This window comes from Danio aesculapii, chromosome 13, assembly GCF_903798145.1.
Source record: "Danio aesculapii chromosome 13, fDanAes4.1, whole genome shotgun sequence".
Lineage (NCBI taxonomy): Eukaryota > Metazoa > Chordata > Actinopteri > Cypriniformes > Danionidae > Danio > Danio aesculapii.
Window position 1 is genome coordinate 32,499,421 of NC_079447.1, and position 24,073 is coordinate 32,523,493.

Here is a 24,073-nt window from a genome sequence, read left to right on the forward strand (position 1 = left end):
GTAAGTAAACTTTATTTTGGGTGAACTATCCCTTAACAAGCACAACACATTTTTATGTCTCATTTTGCATGCAACATTGGAATAACATAAATGTGAGTAATTACTGATTGAATTTTACTCTTTCTGTGAAATATATGCTACCCACCGGTCCTTCTGCACCCAACCCGTGTCTGAGCTGGGATCGAACCAGAGATTTTTTGTATGGTAGTCGGTTGCTCTAACAAGAAGGCTAAAGACCATGGCCTCCAGTGTCTGTTGCTCGAGCACCTTTTGAGGTCAGAGGAGTGAGGTTTTACCTGCATATTACTTCACTAACTGGCCTCCGTTATACTCATCCCCTAAACCTCACTCCCATCCCGGACGAGCCCCCGTGTGTAACCCACCGGTCCTACTGCACCCAATCCATCCAGTTAATGAAGTGCTATGCAGGTAAACCTCCTCAGACCTCAAAATGTGCTCTAGTGACAGATGCTAGATGCCATGGAATTTAGCCTCTTTATTAGAGCAACCGACTCCCATACAAAGAATCGCTGGTTCGATCCAAGCTCAGACCGGGTTGGGTGCAGCAGGACTGGTGGGTTACATACAGCTAAAGCACAGCAACTGTCAGCTAGAAAGGTAATTATAATAATACGATTAAAATAATTAACATAAAATAAGCTCAGGGTGACGCGGTGGCACAGTGGGTAGCACGTTTGCCTCACAGCAAGAAGGTCGCTGGTTCGAGCCTCGGCTGGGACAGTGGGCGTTTCTGTGTGGAATTTGCATGTTCTCCCCATGTTCACGTGGGTTTCCTCCGGGTGCTCCGGTTTCCCTGACAAATCCAAAGACATGTGGTATAGGTGAATTGGGTAGGCTAAATTGTCCATAGTGTATGTGTGTGAATGAGTAGAACGAGTGTGTGTGGATGTTTCCCAGTGATGGGTTGCGGCTGGAAGGGCATCCACTGCGTACAAAAACATATGCTGGATAAGTTGGTGGTTCATTCTGCTGTGGCGACCCCGGATTAATAAAGGGACTGAGCTGAAAAGAAAATGAGTGAATGATTGAAAAATAAGCTCAGCTTAATCAAACAGTCAGACGGACTAATTTGATGGTCAGTATTTTACAATAACATTATTTCCACATTACTTTGCATTGACATGTTGTTTTTAAGAATCTGCTAAATTACTGCATACACTATATGGCCACATGCAGAAAAGGCTGCCAATGCAGTAAAACATGCTGAGATAGCAAATTTGGGGATGTTGTACAAGTAGCATATGGCCATGGGAAGCAGACATCTCATTTACATCATCCGCATGTGGCAGCAGGAAGAAAGATCCATCATTAATCCAAACGTAATACACTTGTGACTAGACCTTATCAGAAACAACAAAATGTGCCCACTGGGTGGTAATAAACATGCATAATGACATACTTGACCCAACGGACCTGCTTATGCAAATCACCAAACATTAAATGTTTTTAACCAAAGGGAATTTCTGCTGCATATTTACGGAGATGATGGTAATTTCCAAAGACAGACCCATTCAGAATTACACTGAGCTGTTTATTGTTTGAATTACACTGCCAATTTAATGTTTGGGGGTGGCGGTAAAGATTTTATTCTTTAGATTTTTATTCATGCTCAACAAAGCTGCAATAAATGTAATCAAAAATAAAGTAAAAAACGAAGTGAACGATAGTTCTAATTTAAAATAAAATGTTAAGCTTTTAAGATTTTTCTTTACACTTTAGTGTCACACGATGCTTCAGAAATCCTTCTAATATGCTGATTTGGAAAACAACAAACATTTCTAATATTATTTTTATCAATGTGCTGCAGCTGTTTAACATTTATGCGCAAAGCATACACTCAAGAAAATGATTACTGCCGCTTGTTCAAACTACCTGGTGAAACAACACAATTGTTTTATGTTCAGTCCACTTAAATTTGTAAACCATTAAGTTAACTCAAGCGTTTTGTGTTGGGACAACATTAAGGAATTGTGTTGGTCCAACTACCTGGTTAGGGGATTTGTAGTTTTGCATGGGATTGAATTAAGAGAGGGAAATGTGGACAATAAAAGTAATCTTGGGTGTTTAAAGTTAATAGAAAGACTTGTTGGGAGTTTAATCTTCAGTTTAGATTTAGAGTTTCATGTTGAATTTTGAGATTACCACCTTGCAGAAGCACCCATGCTTTGGGTGTTGGCAGCTTAAATGCTTAAAAATGGCTTAAATGGCTCTTTTAGTAATTTTAGCATTACTTCAAATAAAATTAGGAGACTTCGAAATGTTTGACACATACCGTAGACATACATGATATTATCAGACCTTTGAGTTTAAGTTAAATAAAAATAAAAATGTATTAAACTATTATTTGATAAAATCATGTTGGACCAACTCAATTGCATTTAATTGTGTAATGTACAGTATCTTAGTACAGTACAGTAATGTACAGTACTTAGTATTTTGTGAAAAACATACTTTTCTTTTTTAGGATTCTCAAACACTAACAAAAATTACATTTTCTGTTTGTTCGAACTACTTATTTAAAATGAGCTAAAACTTAATTGTTTTCTGTTCAATCCACTTTTGTTCAATCCATTTAAATTTGAAAAAACTAATAAGCTAACTTAATTCCTTCAAGTTATCCCAACACAAAATGATTGTGTTGAACCCAGCAGTTTTTGCAGTGAAGCTAAATAAAATGGCCTGTTTTGAAATACTAATTGTTTTTTTAGAACAACATTTTATCTTTACCCTCACTTTCAATCAATTTAATGCTTCCATGTTGAATTATACATTTATTTAAAAGATAACTCTAAATGAGCAATGCCCTGTACTGAAATATCTTCTGATTTTAAGTGTTTTCTTGATTATATCTGGTGTAAAATGGCAGTGGATCAATGATAATGCATGAAAATGGAACAGTGTGCTTGTTCAGTATATCGATAAATGTTTACTCTGATATTATATACCTTTAAACGTCTACTGCATTTCAATTACCAGTTGCGATCAGCAGACATGATATAAACTGCAGACAAATAATGGATTGCAAAATATAGGTCAGAACTAAAGACTAGGATTAAGCTAGCCAGTGGGCATACAGAGTCCAGACTGGCCTAAAGATGACCTGATATTCTGATTATCACACACAGAGCCATTTATATGCATTTGCGATGTAGTGTGTTGAATAAAGGAAGACAAAAAAAAACTAAATAAACTTAAAATATTAAACATCAACAAAAAATACATCTGTATCTTTCTGTAGTGTTTATTAATGCTGAAAATAACCACTTATGATTTAATTCCTAAATAATACTGTTTTTGTGAGTAATGAATTGTGAACATGTGGCTTCTTTGTAAATTCACATTCACTCTGCACTTCCGTTTAACAACAGGAAGCTCACTGGATTGGTCAGTCAACAGGATCCAACTGAGGATGTGATGCTGACTTATAAATAATTAATGATTTGAGGCCCAGGGCTCACAAAGACAGATTTTTTTTTCTTGTGAAAGCCCTAGATTGAGAGTGGGATATGCTTTGGTCTGGGTCTCAGATAGCTGCTGCATTGTCTCTACATTTCTCCGGATTTAAGTTTGGGATCAGACATAGCCTAATGTCTCATGAATCATGACAGATATCCCAAGATTATTACATTAATTGCATTCAATTTAAATCTGTTTTTCTTTGTTGTTTTCAGCTTTCAGAATGCTCTACTATTGTTGTTGTGTCATTACAGTGACTATTTGGGGTTCTAGCCAAGGATACTCCAAGAATAATGGCCAAAATAATGCATTTTAAACAGGATCTGGACCACGACATGTATAAACAAACAGCTGGTTCATATCTTAGATTGTAAAGGATCCTATCTGAATGAAAAAATACAGATTAGTCAATGAAAATACACTAGAGGAAATGTGAAAAAAAAAAAAGTTACGCTCCTAAAAGTCAAAATGGGTAAAAGTAAACACACCCTGCCCAAATGCTATTACATATGGGTATTTAAATGATTTAATAAACATTTGCAGCCATTTAGAGAAAGAAATGTGTCAAGTCTATAGTTTTCTGTTGTTTCTATACTGACTTACAAACATACAATGCATGGCCAAACTGAAAACATACTCCAGACATGCAAAAAGTGGCGGAGACTACAGAATAACATTCATTTAAAAGCATAGTTCAGCCCAAAAAATGCTGTTAATTTACTCACACTCAGGCCACCCAAGATGTTTTCAGCTGAAACTGAAGTCCTTGATGATTCATAAATTGAGTAATCGGTCTGTGCATGAAAAATACAACAAAAATACAACACTACACAGCATTACTACCTTTAAACAACAGCCTATTCATGATATTCTGGAGCATGAGAAAATTAATGGTATTGAGTTGATGCTATTTGTTTACATTTTTTATATAGGTTATAGAATCCAGGATAAGAACAAGTACCGTTCTGATGAACAATAAAACACATTTGTCCTCCATCTACATTGTAAACAAACAATATCAGCTCACTTGTGAGTTTGCACCCCGAACATATGCCTTTATGTGACAGAAAGCTTGTGTTTCAGACTGTTGTAAAGATGCTGACTTATAGCTTTGTCTAAAGTCCACAGTTTCAACTTTAAAAGATTTTAATGTTCTATAAAAGATATAATCAAGTAGATTACCTAAGGGTGAGTAATTTAAAAAGCACATTGCATTTTTTTCTGGTAAACTGTCATTTTAACCCACTCTTCAGTAAAGTCAAAAAACACACTGCTCAGTGAATATGTGACACAAAAATGCTGCCAAAACAGTCAAGACAGTCTCTATAATAGGCATGAGTCGGTATAATATTCTGATGGTATGAAAACCTTGGATAAAAATATCACGGTTTCATGGTATTGCGAATACTGCTCTAAAATAAGGTCTTTTTTAATGTCTGGGTAAAAAAACAACAACTTTTTCCATTGAACACAATATATTTAATTTTAAGAAACATTCAAAATATTTTGTAACAGCAACTTTGAACGTGGAGGGTCTTTTTCTGCTGGAGATACTGTTGCCCTAAAAAACTAGTATCAGGGTTCAAACGGTCATGGAAAACCTGGAAAAGTCATGGAATTTTGACATGGCATTTTCCAGGCCGGGAAAAGTTTTGGAAAAACAGAAAAACCCACATAGTTTTGGAAAAGTCATGGAAAACAGATATCTGTATACTTGAATATAGGTTATTTACTTCTTTTCTGTCCTTGGTCAATCACATACTCTCACATTGTTAGTGCGGTGTAAGCATTATCTAAATCAATTTTACATAGATATAAATATAAATGAAAACTGGTGCGTGTTTTACGATATGCTCTAATAAATTTGTACATGCATTTTTTTTACCATGCATATGAAGACATTGCATGTAACATTAGGTCATGAAAATTTATTTGAAAATCTTGGAAAAATCACGGAAAATATGAAAGTTTAGTAGTAAAAACGTGTATTAACCCTGTAGTATAATGTCTAGAAAAATATGATGATTTTAAAACCTTGAGACTGGTTATCGTCCCATGCATACTCTATATACACTGTTAAGATTCTAGTGTCAATAGCCTGTTAAAAATAAACTAAAAAGATAACACATAAACCTTTGTTCAACTATTAATCTACACTTAATCAACCACATTAGACAGCCCACTGTCAATAAGATTGTCCATTTTGATAACTCATAAAAACTCTCATTACAAAGGATGCAGAAAACATTTAATAGTAACTCAGCACGTATAAACATTTTGTATAGCTGAAAAGTATTATTATTATTATTACTATTAATACTGCAATCAAAACAAACGTAGGCCAGATGTACCAGAACAAAACAAGAGCCTTTGTCAAAACAAAGGATTCTGCGCAGTGCCCTTCACAGTGTGCACCAGCACCCGGCAAATCATCCACATCTCTTACCCATCCGACATACACTACAGAAATAGGCTACTGATGTTTTTAGTGCTTCGCTGAGATCGAGAGCAAATATTACAATAGTAAGCAAGATGCCACGCGTTTAGGGAAACTGGTGACCGGTGATGTTTCCTCTACGCGCTCCCATAATCAAATTCGATATTAAAGCATACATGTATACCTCAGTATGAAAACACAATCTAATTAAGTATAATAGCGAACATTGAAAGGCACAGCATTAATGCAAAACCAAACATAAAGGCAGGCAGTGTTCATTCAATTTGATCGAACCGGCTAGCAGTGTCCTGCTGTTACGTCTACGGTATCCTGAGCACACGATCACATCAGATCATGAGAAAAGCATGGATTCTCTACACCACAGCATTGTACGAAAAAAAATAGGTTTAACACGACCAAACGCATAAATACATAAGAGCTTCATCGTTGCATGCACGAAATATAATAGTGGCTCTTTTTATGATCAGATCGCTCACTCACCCTTGTTCTTCTTTTCGCTGTCAGTTTTATCCCGGGCTTCAATGCAGCAGCTAAACGGTTTTCGTAGCCCAGCCCAGTGTGTATCCCCACGTCTCCTATTTGCCTCAGTTGCTCAGCAGCAATAACGTTATTCCTAACAAATAGCGGCGACATACGGCAGCCTGGAATCAGGCAAGTAGGACAGCGTTTGCAGTTCCAACACAGTCCGGTGGGCGTGTTCTCATACAATGAATTCCGCATCAATATTTTATAAATATTTATTTTTTATGATTGACTGTTAATGAATTTTGGCTGTAAATATGTTGTTTATACCAATAAGCATGCTTCGATGATAAACAAAACTCTCTACGAGAACGTTGTGCTTAGCGGAAATTACAGTCTTGTAGTTTTTACAGTAATTCAACCAAGCCAGTTTGATATCGTAAAAACTACAAGTTCCAGTCGCCTTTGGGCGGTTTACGGAAGCGCTCGTCTGCCATGCAACCGTTGACGTCTTTTTGGACGCTGTTCATTGATAACAAAATACTGCAAGTGTTGAAGTAACGAATCAGAGAAATTGTGCTGCATGTTTTAAACAATATTAGGTGTTTTAGGCAACAATGAAACCATCACTGGAGTCAGACGAGGAAGAGGAATTAGGAGCACTGCAGAAGACGCTGAGAGGTGATGTTTTGATGCTGCATTTTCAGCCCCTTGGTAGCTCTTCAAAAACGACACTACAGTGTGCAACATAGTCAGTTTCTAAACTCTAAAATGAGCTTCTGACGGGCTGTTATACATTGCAACATCATTTTGTGTGTGTGAAACTGTACCAAACCCTTGACATTAGCACAGTTAGCTGAAATATTCACTTGTTTACCAATGTAGCTAATAAAAGCAGGAGTTTTCAATCTGTCAGATGCCCCTGAACCAAAATGCTATCATCCCCATACGTATTTATGCTTTACTTTATATCATTAATGGTTTCAAAATTTTATTTAGAAAATAATACATAATTGAGTGTAGATAAGTGTTTATTTGCACACGTGTTTCAATCATTGAACTAAAGTTGGTTTTATATTCATGCATTATGACTTTGTCCTTAATAATATAATTTTATTAAAGTATTCTTTGCAAGCTCTGAATAGTGAAATCATATTAGCAGCCAATGACTATCAAAGTACAATATGGTTCACAGTCAAATAAATAGTGCTAATGTTGTTTTTAAGTCATACTTGCATGTGATTTCAGGCTGAATATTCAAAGTACCATGGTAAACAATATAGGAAGCCTGGCACACATTTTTACTGGACGTATATTCTTTCATTCATTCATTCGTTTTCTTTTAAGCTTAGTCCCATTATTAATCAGGGGTCGCCACTGAATAAACATGCAAGTGTAAAACCAACTTTACATCAGTTTTCATCAAACGTTTGTTTATTGTTTTAATCTATATTTAATGTATTTGTATGTATTTTTGTTTGTGTATATATTTATTTACAGTTCAATTCTACAGAACAAACCATCATTATACAATAACTTCCCTAGTTACAGTAACCTGATTAGTTAACCTAATTAACCTAGTTAAGCCTTTAAATGTCACAGTAAGCTGTATAGAAGTGTCTTAAAAAATATCTAGTAAAATAGTATTTACTGTCATCATGGCAAATATAAAATAAATCAGTTATTAAAAATGAGTTATTAAAACTATTATGTTTAAAAATGTGTTGAAAAAAATCTTATCTTCATTAAACAGAAATTGGAGAAAAAAATAAACAGGGGGGCTAATAATTCAGGGGGTTTTATAATTCTGACTTCAACTGTATATCATGCTTTTTTCCTCCAAATGTTTTCACACCCCAACATCCCCTTGAGGACTCTGGACCCCAGTTTGCAAACACCTGCATTATACCTTATTCAAGCAATGTAAGCTCCTATTTCGCACAATAAAATCAATCTATTCACTTGCATTTTATTTTGTTTAAGAGCGAGCCAACCGCAGTATCCAGCATCTGTCCAGCATGTTGGCCAGCCACAGCTCTGACTCCGAGACTTCAGACCCAAACCAGCAGGAGTTGCTCAGTTCTGTGCAACAAAACCCCTGTTCACCAGTTCAGCAGAGTGAAGCAGGTACAGATCAAGTTGGAAGAATATTACTTTTCTAATGAATTAGCATTATGAAGGACTTCATACTTCTGTGGCATACTTCATACTTCTGATTTATTGTTTTAAAAAACAACTTTTTAGAGATTTTTTTTTTTCATTTTTGTGTGCACCTTGTTTAATAGTTTCAGTAGTGCAATGAGTTTTGAAAATCATGCTCATGCAAACGTACTATTATTTGCCAAAAAATGCAGTGCAAGTAGAGTAAGTAACTTTTATAAATCCTACTCAAAGTATGAGTAAAAAGTTGCCCTTTTAACATTACTCAAGAGTTTAAGGAGTGTGGTGTTTCAGTTATCATACAGTAGGCATCCTTCACCTTCTCATCAGTGACATGCAGTCTAAGCACTCTCTTGATTTTGCATCTTCTCGGACACTTTTAACGCTTTCACACTGTAAATGTTTGCTGCATGGATACAGCATTTGTGTCTTGAGTTCAGTCTTTCTGATTTATCTGTGCATGATTTGATTGAACTGGAATCAAGGGACTGATTGTTCTACCTAGCCAATCACCATAGTCAATATACTGTTGGAAAAGAAAATCAAGTAGTGACTGCAGGTTGAAATAAAATAATGCAGTAAAAGTAGTGATACAACACTAAATATTTTCTCAAATTAAAGTAAAAGTGCACTTTTTAAACTGCAATTTTAAAAAGTACAATTCCTGAGGAAAACTACTCTATTGCAGTAATTGAGTATTTGTCATTTCTCGCTTTACATCACAGATGATTTAATGTTTATGTTTTCCAGTCAATCAGCTGCGTTCCTTGCTTCAAAAGAAGACCAAAGATGCCAATATTCAATCACCTTCCCCTTCCAGAAGGAAATTGGCAGCGAAGGTACACTCTTGTTTATTGTTTATTGATTAACCTTTTGAATACCACCCCCATTTTTTGGCATAGACTTGAAAATTGACTAAAATGGTAGTATTTTTTTAATTAATTGAAATTCAGACCTTGAGTTGTCTCTTTTTAAAGAAGACAATGGGTCAAGAGAGACACAAGCGCAACAATTTAAAATTGTAAAATTAAACAAAAAAATACTTAATTTTGTTAGTTCTAGATTATGTTAACACATTATTTATGTTTCGATAGTGAAATTGATATCATAAAAATGTAGGTTCGTTTTAGATTTTGCTTATACACTATAAGAAATTTAGCCATGGTGTGACATCTAATTACTTCACTTTACTATATACATTCACCAGTAACAAACAAACAATCAATCAATCTCTGTCATCTGATCACTTTCATTACAGAACAGACATCAAATGAAACCTTTAAACCTTTCTAAAAAATTTGATTTTTGTTTTATCAACTTTTGAAAAACGATTTGATTATAAAATGTTATAGAAAATTTTTATTCCGATAGAGGGTCCAGCTGAATTAGATGATTATATGACCTTTTTATTAAGTATAAATCTATGTAAATCAATTAGTAAATTATTAAAACATGTTATTTTAGAATCTCAATACTTAATATGCAAGTTTCAAAAGCTATTAGAAATCCCTGGCTGTTTAACGAAGGACTGTATTTGTTATTTGTGAATGTTGTTATTACAAACTCTGTTTCTAGTGAACATGGTTTTTTTATATATTTTAATTTAATCTAGTATTTTCCAAGTGTATGACCATGGCAATCATCTTTTGTTAATTTAGTTTTATTGTTTTAATTATAGTTTGCCCAGTATTAATTAAAAAAAATCCTGTGTAAACATCATATATATTGACCTGATTTGATTGTGCTGTCTAGCAGAGAGCCACGGATGATTGCAGTAGCAGTCAGCCTGGTGTTCACAACTTGGTTCCCATCATAAACAACCAGTCTGAGTACATTCAGCACTTGGAGGCTGAGGTCAAGTTCTGCAAGGTCAGTCCTGTTAATTAATATGACATATTATCAATGATTTTGTCTTTTAATTAATTCAGTGAGTCTGATAATGAGGGTTTTTCCGAGATAAAGCCAGTGTTATTCATCTGGTGATTTTTGTCATATTTTTAATTCTTTGTTTATTATTATTATTATTATTTTTGGTTTATTTCTTAAGGAGGAACTCCTGGAAATGAAGCAGAGAGTTAGAGTGGTGATCGTGGAGAATGAAAAACTACATGAGGAGCTGAAAGCAAAGACGATTGAAGACACACTTAAAGAATACACATTTGTTGACAGCACAGTATGTATCATAGAGGCTTTTAGTAATGAAATTGAAGATGTAAGACTATAATTGCATAGCTTATAAAAATGTATGAGATTAAAATCTGCAGTCGGTTTATACATACTATATGTACAGTGGTGTCAAAAAAAGTTTGCCCTCTTATTTATTTATTTTTTTGCATGTTTTTTTATACTTTAATGTTTCGGATCATCAAAGAAATTTAAATATTAGTCAAAGATAACACAAGTAAACACACAATGCAGTTTTGAAATTAAGGTTTTTACTATTAATGAAAAATAAAATACCAAACTGCATAGCCTTGTGTGAAAAATTGTATGCCCCAGCATCTGGTTGCCCATTTCAGTTCACTGAACAGTGTAAAGATCTGTATCTCTATAAAGTGGGGTGGTGTTGAAGGGAGCATGCACAGCTGTTGTTTATATTGTTGTGAGTTGTTGATGGGAGAAATTAAGCTTTTCAAAGCTTAAAGTCAGTGCAAAACCATAGTGAATAAATAAAATGTTTAGTAATAAAAATATTATTATTAGTAGTATATTAAAATATTAAATATATAACTTTAGTAATATATATTGCATGTCAGACCAAAAAGTTATAAAAATGGTATTTTTGTGTGTGCTCTGTAAGTACAAACATGCCTCACATATTGAATTTGAATTAAAAAAAAATAATAATATAATAATAAAGTTTGGACAACTTAAGATCTATTTCTAATCCCATGGTTTTTAATAGGTGAAAACAGAATATAACTTTTAGATTTATGAACTTTTAAAACGGTCTGTTTCTACTTTAAAATTGGCTTGCTACATTTGCCGATGTATCAGTTCAAAAGCATCTGTATCGATAAACTAGGAATCAGCAAATCACTGCTTTATTGATATTTTGAGCATCCATTTAACTACAAATTGGGCTAAACAGTTCCTTGATACTGAAAACATTAATATAATGACATGGCCAGCGTACTATCCTGAACCAAACCTGATTGAAAATCCTTGGTGACAAAGTTATGACCAAGAAACTTACTACATTAGGTGAAAGTGTGTGGAAGAGAACGATGAAGAGCTGACCTCAAGATCAAAGCAGAACAGTGTGAAGACTAGTGATTTTTTTGTGACTGCAGAGGAGTCAAAGTAAAGGCCTTAATTGTTATTAATATTTGACTTGTGTAACCTTTAGAAAATTTTGTTGAAATCTTTCTGTGGCCTGCAAATACCAATTTTCTCTAGTTTGGTTAACTGTGTTTTTCACAAAAGGGTTTCACCCACAGGTAGTATTAGAACTGAAATTCTAATTTTGGTCAATGAATGATGAAGATTTGATCTCCACTCTATATTTGTATTGAGTTTTTTAACATGCACAATTCTGTTGTAATGTCTCATATTTTTGATTTTATTAACTATGTGCTTTGTTATATATTTTCAGTTGAACATGGAACACACACAAGAAAACACTTTAAAGCAAAGACTTGGCTCTGTTAATCAAGCTGAGGACCACAAGTGGAAGAAAGAAATGGTATTTGTGATAAAACATTTGTGCAGCTGCAAATGTGCCTTGAATAAATCCATTCAGAATGCATTAAAGATCGCATTCTTTTTTCTTTTTGTCTCAGGAGCAACTGAAGTGTCTCTATCAAGCACAAACTGAGACTCTGGAGGCTCAAGTGGTCTCCCTGAAGTAAGTGCGCCTCAATGCCGAAACGTTTTCTCTCACCGAATCCAATCATAGTAAATACACTCTAACATCTGGGTAGTTGCTGATTGAATTACAAATTGTATTCATTTGCATTGCTGAAATGAACCAAAATGAGACATGAAATACAATTTTATCTTTTGTTCTTTTACATGCTTGTGGTGTAAGAAAATGATTTTAAATTCCTACCGCAGGAAACAACTGATTGCTGGAGTGTAGGCTAATGTGATTTATAGTACTTCTTTAGTATTTAACAACAATCAGCATCTGAAGTATTTGCACTGTGATGCTGTCCACCATTAGAATCAGGCATCATACTGTATATACATACAGAAACAGTCTTTTTTGCATGTGTCTGTGTAGGAAAGACCTGGCCAGCATTCAGAAAGAATATGAGGAAATTAAAGAACGACTTAGGCACAAAGAAGCGATGGCTGTGGCGGCGGGCACTGGTCAGCGTGTGGGTGGTCTGTGCCTGAAGTGTGCCCAGCATGAAGCGGTTCTAGCAGAGACTCACACCAATGTTCATGTGCAGAGCATTGAAAGACTCACTAAGTAAGTGTGTGTTTTTCTTGCTCACTTGACGTATCTGACATGTGCTGCTGAGCTGCTAAAATTGTGTTGTTGTTAAATATTTATAATATTTTTGAATTTGATCAAATATCCAGTTCTGTAAGTACAGTATAAATGTGAAATATTATTATAATTCCAAATGACAATAGCTGAAGCAGAGCTGAATTTTTAGCAGCCATAACTCCAGTCTTCAAAAATATTTTGATGAATAGGCAGAGATTGTAATTATATAAAAATGAAATATTTTGATGTTGTCTTTAATGTCAGTTTTGGTTGCTTTACTGCATTTATGCTAATTAAAAGTACAATTATTTATAAAATTATTTATAATTTGTACAAATATTGCAAAAATTCATTTTCTAAGTGCTATTTTTTGCTGATGTTTATAACCTGATATTTAGTGACATCAGCTGATAATGACAAATACAATTTTGCTTTGAAATTATTGAACATTTATTCCAAAATTGACAGTAAGTCAGTCAATCAATAAATAAAATCTTCTCTCCATTAAAGCAAGCTGTTTTAGAGTATGTTTAGAGTCAAAAACAGAAAACACATGAAGGAAATTCTTAACTGATTAATTATATTCTAAAGATTTCTTACAATTTGAGTGTTGTTATTTCTAATTGAAAGTTAAAATTGGCTTTACTCCATGTAAACATGTCGTTTTTTTGTCAGTCTTTAATGTTAGAATAAATCAGATTAGTTGTGTTCAAATATTATTTCACAAAATGGAGGCAGTGCAGTAGTTCCAAGCAGCAGTTTTGTCATCACGTCACAAAGTTAAGGCTCTTTTTTGGGGGGGCTCTGGAGCATGCTGCTGAAGAACACAATTTTATTATTTTTACTGACTCAAAATCTTGTCTACAAACATTAAATTCCTTTAAACTGGAGCATCTCGTTATTATTGGCATTTTTATCAAAGTGATTGAACCACAGAGAAAATTTTATAATAGAGTTTTCTGCTGAATCCCAGGACATTTGGAAAGAACAAGCCGACACAGCTGCCATAACAGCCCTAACAGGAAAGATAAAGGAGTGTAAAATCCCACCTTCAGATTTAAAGCCACTAATAAAAGGCTATATTTTTAACAAATGGCAAGCAGAGTGGGATTCGTGCTCAGAAAATCGTTTAATCGTTTTAAAATCCAGCCAGAAATAGGAAGAAAATCCAACAATTTTTTCAAACTCATACAAGAAGAGATTGTTTACATAAGATGTCGTAGTGGACACACGAGACTCACCCATGAACATTTACTCAAACGAGAAGAATCCACAAAATGTCGATATTAAAACAAAAACCAAACCGTTAAACATATAGTTGTGGAGTGCCCTATTTTTAATGTTATCAGACAGCGATTTTTATCTGGAGAGACTGTAAATGAAATATTTTTAAATGTGAATGTTTCTAGAATTGTGCAATTTTTATCAAAAGTAAACCTTAACCTGTTTTAGTTTTTATCTTATTATTATTAAGTATTTTATCTTATATATTATTATGTATTTTATCTTATGTATTATTTATTGATGTTGATGACTTTTTATTGTTATTTTTTATAATTCTAGAAAAGTGATATTTATAAAATGTAAACTTGATCTGTTTTTTTTTTGTTTTTTGTTTTTTTTTTGCCATGACATAGCCAGAGAAGCTGATAAGGCAATAAACTCAAAAATCATCAATGTCACCTAATTTTACACAAGACATGTGCCACATGTAGGGCTGCATGATTAATCGGAAAAAGATTGTGATCTCGAATCAACCCTACACACAATCTTAATTTAGCTTTTCTACATTTCAGCCAATTCAATTTTCAAGGTCAGAAGAGAAGCGTAAAGGTGGTCGCACAAGCCTTCACATTGTTTTATATACGTTGCTTAGCAACATGGACACCTCCAAATAGTGTTAAAAGTGTCAAATACTGTAATTATAAGGTATAATTCACCCAAAATTGTCATTTCTGTCAACTTATATAGTCATATCATGTCTACTTTAGGCTGCATATGCTTTAAATAACAGGTAATAAAGTTGTAAGTTGTTGCAAACTGACCTCAAAATGACGGCAGCCATAAATTGAGCACACTCTGTCTGCAGTGAAAAGTAAAACTAAAAGTGCGCACATCATTTAAATGATCAAATCACATTTTAGAGTTATGATTACGACAAGAATTTGATATGATTTTTCTTTCATAGCAAACACAAAGTGTTGTGCATGAAAATTAATGTTTGCTGGGTCAGTGTAACTACTTTAACCTACTCACTTAAAACAGTTGGGTTAATAATAACCCAACAGGTAACCCATAGATGGGTCAATTTTGCACCGACCTTCTGTTGGGTTATTTTAACCCAATCCATTGGGTTGATAAGGTTAACCCAACAATTTGGGTTATAAAAATAACTAATTTGTTGGGTTATTTTGCCAAAAAGTGGCTTAACCACTATATAATAATAATAAATTATTATTATTATAGTAGTAGTAGTAGTCATCTTTATATGTAAATACAAAATACACAGCTTTTAATACATTGGCAAAGCTTTATTTAAATCCCTGAATTCAGTGTCACTCCTTCCACAATAACAAACGCCTGAGAGCAATTTAGTTCATCCCCAAGCAGCAGGACAAGAGGGTTCTGTCTCTGTTGCTTCTCCTCCTCTAACTACTGAATGAAATACAAGTATACACACATGAATTAAATGATGTCCAACATTTATTGTCATAAATAATGCACCTAGAAGTCGCAAATCAACAAATTCTTGTTTTGCCTCCTGGTATGAGGGCTGAATCATCTTGCTGCACAATCTGTATGGCAGTGAAGAAATGATTGCTGGCTGAGTTGTTAAAGCACAATCTCCAAAGCAGGATCTCCAAGGCTGTCTTTATATCAAACAGAAAAAAAACACAATAATTAAACTCAAAATAGGCCCCTCATATCAAAAATGAAATGCTACAAATAGGGATTAAAACAGAGCTGTTATGCAGGATTCAAAAATTGTGACCCAACTGGTTGAGTTATTAAATAAATAACCCAATAAAAGGTTTAAAATAACCTAACAAAGCACCAAATATTTTTAACTCAACCATTGGGTTAAAAAAATAACCCAACGTTTTTAGAGTGTATATAATGTTATAGGGAATCTGATAATGACCAAATGTTTCATTTTACCAGTGAAAAAATGGTCTAAAAATGTTGTCAAAGACAAATGACAAGCATATTTCTCAAACATAATAATTCAACTTCAGAGTTATGAATAGTTGTATTCTGATGTCATCACTTTAGTGTGAATTAATGACCAGGACATATTTAAAGTCTGTTCAAGTCCGTCATTCCAAGTCTATACAAAATTGAGCATTTTAACCAACAGTAGGCTTACACAGGCCTAATATTATTATTGTTGTTTTACCAAATGTTTGAGAAAAAAACTGTAATAAAAGCCTACTCAAATTAACCTTTATTTTACATCTACAGTATCGTGAGAAAATCGTGATCTTGATTTGAAGCATAAAAAAACGTGATTCTCATTTTAGCCAGAATTGTGCAGCCCCTAGCTACTGTACATGCATTTTGTTTTTTCGGTTCTCAACCTGCTTTGAACATTATTATATTATCACTTTTAATGGACCATACCATTTATTGACCAGTACATTGGTGCATCTCTAATAAATTGTCAAAATATGTGTTTGTTTTCTGTCTAATATTGTTATAAGACGCATGCACATTAACTGTACATTTAGATTTTCGAACTCGAGCTAAATAACTTCACATACAATGCATTGATGTTGCGAGTGCCTTGGGGCCGATCATCTGGGTTAATTAACACCGGTAGCTTCCTTTGACCACTTGAATTGATCTCTGTGTTAATTCTGTCAATTATACATCCTTACAGCAAGGTTGAAAGGAGTCTTAACTGGTCATGAAGCCAAACAGCTGCTGTCCTGATTATGTGTCAGATCAATGGCTGCTTTGGGAAACCCGATGAGATGCTTGTGTTTGTGTGTTGGTTAGAGAGCGAGATGAGCTGATGACCGTTCTCTGCTCTCTGAGGGCCAGTCAGACTGAGGCCCAGCAGAGAGAATGGGCTGCCTATCAGCAGGTCAAACAGGCGGTGGAGATGGCAGAAGAGGCCAACCTGGAGAAGACAAGAGTACGTGTTGTTAACATTATTTGAATAGGCTTTTTACTGTTTTGCATGATCCTAAATGCATATGGTGGACTGTGTAGATATACTACATGTAGGGTTACTCATTGAAGCATCATGAAACCCATTACAGTAGTGTTTTTTCACACCTCCGGTTTGGAAAAGGAGCGTTTCCTGTTGTAATGAGGTGGGAGGGTAGAGTGTGGAAAGTGGGAAGGAATTGTGTAAAGACGGCTAATTTGCAAACACACACCAGCAATGCAAACACACACACACACTCTCTCTCTGTTGAGATGGACAGAGATGCAGCAGAGTACAGCAGTTTTTTCAGAATAAAGAGAATATTCTTATATTCGAATACTCAAATATTCTCTCACATTAAAGCATTTTGCATGATTTTATATTAATAATGAATTCATTTTACTGTAAATTATACAATTGCTGTATGTCATATCAGTTAAAGAAAATGAATTTGAAAATGTTTAAATATGTGCCTGCAATTCTGGAAAGAGACAGACACACACACACACGCACACACACACTATCTATCAGGGTTCCCACCGGTCATGGAAATTCTGGAATATCATGGAATTTTAATATCATGTATTCCAGACTTTGGAAGTCAGAGAATTTTATTATTATAATTAAAGTCATATAATATCAGGGACTTTTGTTTGTCACTTTTAATTTTAGTTTCCATTTATTAAAGTAACTTTTTTTAACATTTCACACATTTTGTTTATGTTTGCCTTTTGTTTTTTCTGCACCATTTTTTTCTTTGCTACTTGTCAACTGGCTGTCACTTGTTAGCTGACCTGTTAACTAAGGCAAACATGCAAGGAAAAGGTTATTTTTCAAAGCTTTGACATCAAAATAGGGCTGCACAATATATCATTTTAGCATTGATATCGCAATATGCAAATCCGCAATAGTCACAACGCAGATTCTGCATTGTCAGTTCAGTTTAAGTTTAGTTTTAGTTTATTCATCCATTAGGAAACTTGAGTGGGGATATAGTTGACCAGGAACCACATTGTGAGGAAAATAGAGAAAATGTTTGTACATTTGTGTATAAGAAATTATAACATTTTAACAAAGATGTTTTATAGAATGAAGACTATGCAGTGTAATTTTTTTACATTTAATTATTTAATTTCTGTACCTGAATATTTTTAGACTCGTTCCAGAAACTCATAAAACGCTATCTGTTTGAGTTATGCAGAGGATCTGTTTTAAGAAATAATCCCAGTCAATATTAAATTATGAATTCTTTCCAAATTTAGCTATTCAAATCATTGTGTGAAATGCTTTTCATAACGCAGTATATTGCAGAAAAACAAAACATTGCAATGTCAGTTTTTTCCACTATCCTGCAGGCCTACTTCAATGACTAGGTGTTAGACTGGGTGAAGCCATGGGCTGGTATAAGATTTTGACTGTATGATAACCTTGGATAAAAATTTCACTCTAAAATGTCTGCTCTAAAATATGTTCTTTTTAAATGTCTGGCTAAAAAACAAAAACTTTTACCCCTATATAACACAATATATTTCATTTTTACAATTATATTTTACATTTTTACAAACTTTTAAAATATTTTGGAGCAGTAAACATCTTAGGCTAAATTTAAACTAAACATGTTAGGCTAAATAATTCAAATGAATCATTGACTTCTGCTGTCTTCATTACTTTCAAGAACACAGATTTAAAATGGCATCTTTGCATATCTTTTCTGTTGGAGATATTGTTGTCTAAAAATCTTAAAAAAAAAAAAGTAAAGCAAAAATCTTAAACCGTTAGAACGGGATAGCAGAAAATTTTAAAACCTTGACTTTTCCAAACCACGATATACCCTGAAAACGGCTATCATCCCATGCCTAACTGGGTGCTCTTGTTTTTTTAATAAAAAAAAAAAACGATTGTATGTTATCCATTTTTGCTCTCATAATGCCTATAAACATAGTGAGCTATTGCTAATGCTCAAACAATTACAATTTCATGCAAACCATAACATGCCATGGAAATTCTGCTTTTTAGCCAGGTAAAAGTTAGGCAATTGAAGTGGGAACCCTAATATATACATATCTGATAACATCTCACAAATATATTTTAGGTCTGCATGTGACTTTAACTTGTGCTCTGTTGTTGTGCACCTGCAGGCGCTGGTGCAGTGTGAGCACTTTCACAGTGAGCTGACTAGACAGAGAGAGAGACTGGAGAGAGAGCTGGCATCTGAACAGGACAAAATCTCCCAGGCCAGGGAGGCAGCACGTTCAGAGAGCAAGAAAGAGAAGGAAGAGCTTGCACAAACTGTAAGTAATTTAAGATCTAATTAACGATACGTTATATTTTTATACATCATATGTGTACTGTTATGCTTTACATAACTGAAGTTTTTGACTGTATTTGTATAGAGGGATTGGGTGGTTGTACAAATTTGTTTTATGCTGCCCTCTAGTGTCAGCTTTATTATACTACATCTTCAATTTAGATCTTATTTAGCGTGGCTGCTTTACTCATTATTTAATTAAAGTCTGTTGTATTTTATTTAGGTTATGATAGGCACATCTGATTGCAGAGGTTATATTCAAAATCATTTTAAATGATGGAATATATATCAGGAATATATCAGGAATAGTTATGGTAAAAGCTTTTTGCAACATAACAAGTGCCTGTGAATACACAAATTATCTATAATTTTTCTCACCACATACTCGCATATCTTTTCAGGTTTGTTTTAGTTTATTTATCCATAAGGAAAGTTAACCAGGAACCACATTGTGAGGTTTTACCTAAATAGAGTGAACGTTTGTTCATTTGTCATTCATTCATTTTCTTTTCGGCTGAGTCCCTTTATTAATCCAGGATTGCCACAGCGGAATAAACCGCCAACCTATCCAGCACATGTTTTACGCAGCAGATGCCCTTCCTGCTGCAACCCATCTCTAGGAAACATCCATACACACTCACTCACACTCATACACTGCGGACAATTTAGCCTTCTCAATTCACCTGTACCACATGTCTTTGGACTGTGGGGGAAACCGGAGCACCCGGAGGAAACCCACGTGAATGCAGGAAGAACCTCCACACAGAAACGCCAGCTGACCCAGTCGAGGCTCAAACCAGCGACCTTCTTGCTGTGAGGCGACAGCACTAGCTACTGCGCCACTGCGTTACCCGTTTGTTCAGTTGTGTATAAGAAATTATAACATTTTAACAGAGATATTTTAATATGGTTAGGCTTGTCCCAGAAAACTGTAAAACGCTGTCTAATTTTATGCAGATTATATGTCTTACGAAATCATTCCAGTCAATATAAAATTATGAATTCTTTCCAAATTGAGCTGTTCAAATCATTAATTAAAATGCTATTCATAACCCAATATATCACAGAAAACAAAACATCACTATGTCAGTTTTTATTCCATTATCCTGCAGCCCTTCTTCAAAATGAAAACTTCAGTAACTGGGTGTTAGACTGGGTGATCTTGTTTCTTTAATAAAAAAATTATTCTAATTTCTCTTTACACTGATGATTTAAAATGTAACGTAATGTATCACTTTTAATCTCTATTAACAGTTTTACTTGAATGATTGTAAAGCAGTGGAATGCAATATTTGTTACCTGCTAAAAGGAAGAAATCAGTTTGAAATACTCACCCAGTTTTCTAGCTAATTAATATTTAAACACATCTGGAAATAATCTAACTTTCATGATTATTCTTGATGAAAGTCATTTGTTAAATCTTTTACAGTTTTAAAATTCACAAAAAAAGTAGATAAAAGCTATGTGTGTAAAGCAGTTAAAAACAGGAAAGACTTTTTTATTATTTGTGTTACTTCAGGTATCGTGGGGATTAAGATGCAGAGAACCATGCTTTTGTTTTTCATTCTTCTGTTTGTATTTGCTCATTATACTAATAATAATGATAGTAATCCAATGTGTATCCAAAGTGACTATCAAATGAGGAATAAAGCAAGCCAGTTTTCCTAATTTCATAATTGAATCATTTATTACAAGGATGCCCAAAACCTTTTGTATGAAGGGCCAAAACCAAATATCACTGATATCTGCGCGCCGAAGACAAATATATCAAATTATTTTACATTAAAGTTGACATGGGTATTTTTCTAATTTATTTCACAATATTTAAAAATAAATTGAAAACATTATTTTGAATCAAAATTTTATTCATTATTTTGAATCAAGGTTTAATTTCAGTTGGCTTTTTGTAGCTTAACAATACAACAAACAAATAAAAGATTACATTAAGTTTGAAATGACAATCTCTAAACCATCCCCATCATTCTCCCCTCTTCTCAGATGGGATGGCTTGCCAAATAAAAGGTTACCATTGTCCAACTTTGGCCTGCGGGCTGTAGTTTAGGCATCTCTGATTTATTACATTACAAAGTATATTAAGTAATGAAAATCTGAATGAAAACTAGATTTTAAAAAGTCTTGATAATGTTTTGTGCCTTTTTCTTTAATGACTGCAGATCTCAAGTCCAGAAATATTAAACCTGAAAATATTCAATATGCCATATTTAACATTATTAATTCTTTGCACATTTCAATGTTCACATTTTTTTTCTTAATCCATTGATATAATATAATATAATATAATATAATATAATATAATATAATATAATATAATATAATATAATATAATATAATATAATATAATATAATATAATATAATATAATATAATATAATGTTGTTTCTCATTTTCAGGTGAGCAGTCTGTCTCAGAGAGTGGCTGAATTGCAGGGTCTGCTGGATAGAGGAGAAAGAGATCGAAACTCGCTTAACAGTCAGCTGGAAGAAGCTTATAGGAAGCTCACCGCACAAGAAACAGACAGCAGCAAGGTAAAGCCCACTGTAAAACACTCAAGTCAAGTCAAAGACCTTTGAAATTTGACTCTTTCTTAATGCTTTTGTACTTTGCACAATAAAATGAAGCGATGTTGAAGTGTAGATGAATTTGAAATGTTTTAGTGTTGATAGTGCCATGTGTTGTGTTAAAGTGCCAATTTGTAAATTTTGCATTTTTTTTTAACCATTCAAGAAGAAACATTGCAAATATTTTAAAAGAGAATTGGCAAACATAACAGAAATGTTTAAAAGTGCAAAAACAAAAGTATGTGAAAATTTCCATAATGCTGTCTGTTGCATAATGCAATATGCAACTGTTATCAAGCCAATTAAAGTGTTCACAATTTTCAAAAACACAATTGCTTGATTTAACTGACTTTTTGTAGCTTTTTATTTGCTTTAAAGCCCTAAATAATATAATATAATATAATATAATATAATATAATATAATATAATATAATATAATATAATATAATATAATATAATATAATATAATATAATATAATATAATATGAGCATTGACAGCATCATTTTTATCCTGTCTTCACTGAAATTACATTTACGGTTCCTTGTCCTATTTTTAATGATTAAGACATTTACAAATAACTGATTCATTTCAAATAACCACGATCAAACAATCAATAATTGTAACTGATCTACTGATGCATCATTGATAAAAAGACTTAGGCTTTTAAAGGGAATCTTTGGAATATCTTTGTGTTAAATAGAAAACTAATGTTGAAGTAGAGGGCGACAGATTTTTAAACGGTTTTAGTGGATCCATTCCTGTAAGTTCAACATTTGATTAATTTAAATAGCATATCTTATCTACATCGCAGCCATAAATGATAGATTCAGTCATTTTTGTGTGGAAAATGTGCCACTAGATGGCAGTAGAACTATATTATTAGCTAATCTGGTGGATTTAATGCAGTAACTGCGCTAGTAGAAGTTTTCAGAGCTGATAAAAAGATGCAGAAAAGATGTCCTCAATGAATCAGAGTAGATTATTTGAATTAACAATTTTCTCCTAAACAGCAGACAGGAGTATTGAAAGTTACCCTGGACTTTGCTTTAAGTGGAGTGTGTGCTTGTGTCAGGTGTGTGCGGAGCTGCGCTTTCTGTTGAGTCAGGCCCAGCTGAAGAAAGACGAGGCAGAGAGAGACGTGAGGGACATCAGCTCCAAACTGGGCCGCCAACTAGAACTGGCAGAGCAGGTATGTGCTTATTTGTTTAAAAAAAGCAGTTTTTTATTTTAGCAATGCACAATGTTAAGTGTGTTCATTTTAATTTATTTTAAATTTCATGTATAAAAAATATAGTTAAAAAGATATAGATTTGAATGCAAAAGTGAGCAATTGTTTTGTCTTTTTCTATCCTCTCATGGGGTTCAGGAAGTACAGAAGTTGGGTGTGGAGCTGAGCGGTTACCGGCAGCGTTTGGAGGAGGCCCAGAGGGCAGAGGGCCGAGCCCGGGCGGAGGCAGCAGGCCTGGCTGAGGGGCTAAGCCGCGCCCAGCGCCAACTGCACCTCACCAGGTAACCCCCTTAATCCTATTACATGCCACAACACTGCGCCCGTCCACTGGCCACGATACAGTGCCAGCTGAGCGGCAGGAGGGCACCCGCACTTATTAAATCGCCACTAGCCACCGGCTGCCACCGCCACAGTCCACCACGCACCAGGAATACAGGGCCGGAGAGACGGGCACATACTCTCTCGCTCTCTCTCAATAACATCATTTAGTTTAGCTGGGAATAAAGTTGGATTCATTTTTTTCTCCCCTAAGAACTTTATTTTTATTCTGACTCGTGCTGTTTGTGGAAATCAGTATGGAGGGAATCGTGCATATGCGGCGTCTCATACATTTATACATTTCCCACATATGTGCCCATTTCACTCGTATTCGAATCCATGATAATGAGCTGGCATTAAACACAAATATAAATATATTTTGGTCGTCAAATTAAATTCACACCAGTTAATTAAATCTAAAGCAGACCTTGTAGATGGAGCTGTCACCTTTTTTTTATTCGAAGGATATTACGGCAAAGATGTTGTCTTATG

The 24,073-nt window shown here is 34.2% G+C and overlaps 2 protein-coding genes across 5 annotated transcripts in view; one reads left to right on the forward strand and one right to left on the reverse strand.

The window, feature by feature from the left end:
* Nucleotides 1–6,572, reverse strand: part of cep170aa (centrosomal protein 170Aa) — a 78,811-nt gene extending 72,239 nt beyond the window's left edge. For 2 of the 3 annotated variants that reach the window (XM_056470293.1, XM_056470290.1), the window contains exon 1: nt 6,416–6,572. The gene's annotated coding sequence lies outside the window, so the exon portion shown is untranslated. The remainder of the gene's footprint in view (nt 1–6,415) is intronic. The other variant, XM_056470291.1, reaches the window with a different exon arrangement.
* A 318-nt stretch (nt 6,573–6,890) lies between these two features.
* Nucleotides 6,891–23,548, forward strand: LOC130239753 (serologically defined colon cancer antigen 8 homolog). Of its 2 annotated transcripts, none has more exons than XM_056471070.1 (13): nt 6,891–7,078; nt 8,381–8,524; nt 9,308–9,396; nt 10,310–10,426; nt 10,605–10,730; nt 12,153–12,242; nt 12,340–12,404; nt 12,783–12,974; nt 16,995–17,133; nt 19,287–19,439; nt 21,867–22,001; nt 23,108–23,224; nt 23,402–23,548. In XM_056471070.1, the coding sequence occupies exons 1-13, from the start codon at nt 7,015–7,017 to the stop codon at nt 23,546–23,548; spliced, it is 1,578 nt and encodes a 525-aa protein (XP_056327045.1). In that variant the 5' UTR covers nt 6,891–7,014. The 2 variants fall into 2 exon arrangements, with proteins under 2 accessions (XP_056327045.1, XP_056327046.1); XM_056471071.1 differs by having other exon boundaries at nt 10,313–10,426.
* The last annotated feature ends 525 nt before the right edge of the window (nt 23,549–24,073 follow it).

Coding starts and splice junctions, on each gene's coding strand:
- LOC130239753 (XM_056471070.1), top strand. CDS start 7,015: ATGAAACCATCACTGGAGTCAGACGAGGAAGAGGAATTAGGAGCACTG. Junction 10,731..12,152: donor ACACATTTGTTGACAGCACA/GTATGTATCATA, acceptor ATATATTTTCAG/TTGAACATGGAACACACACA. Junction 12,405..12,782: donor GCTCAAGTGGTCTCCCTGAA/GTAAGTGCGCCT, acceptor GTGTCTGTGTAG/GAAAGACCTGGCCAGCATTC.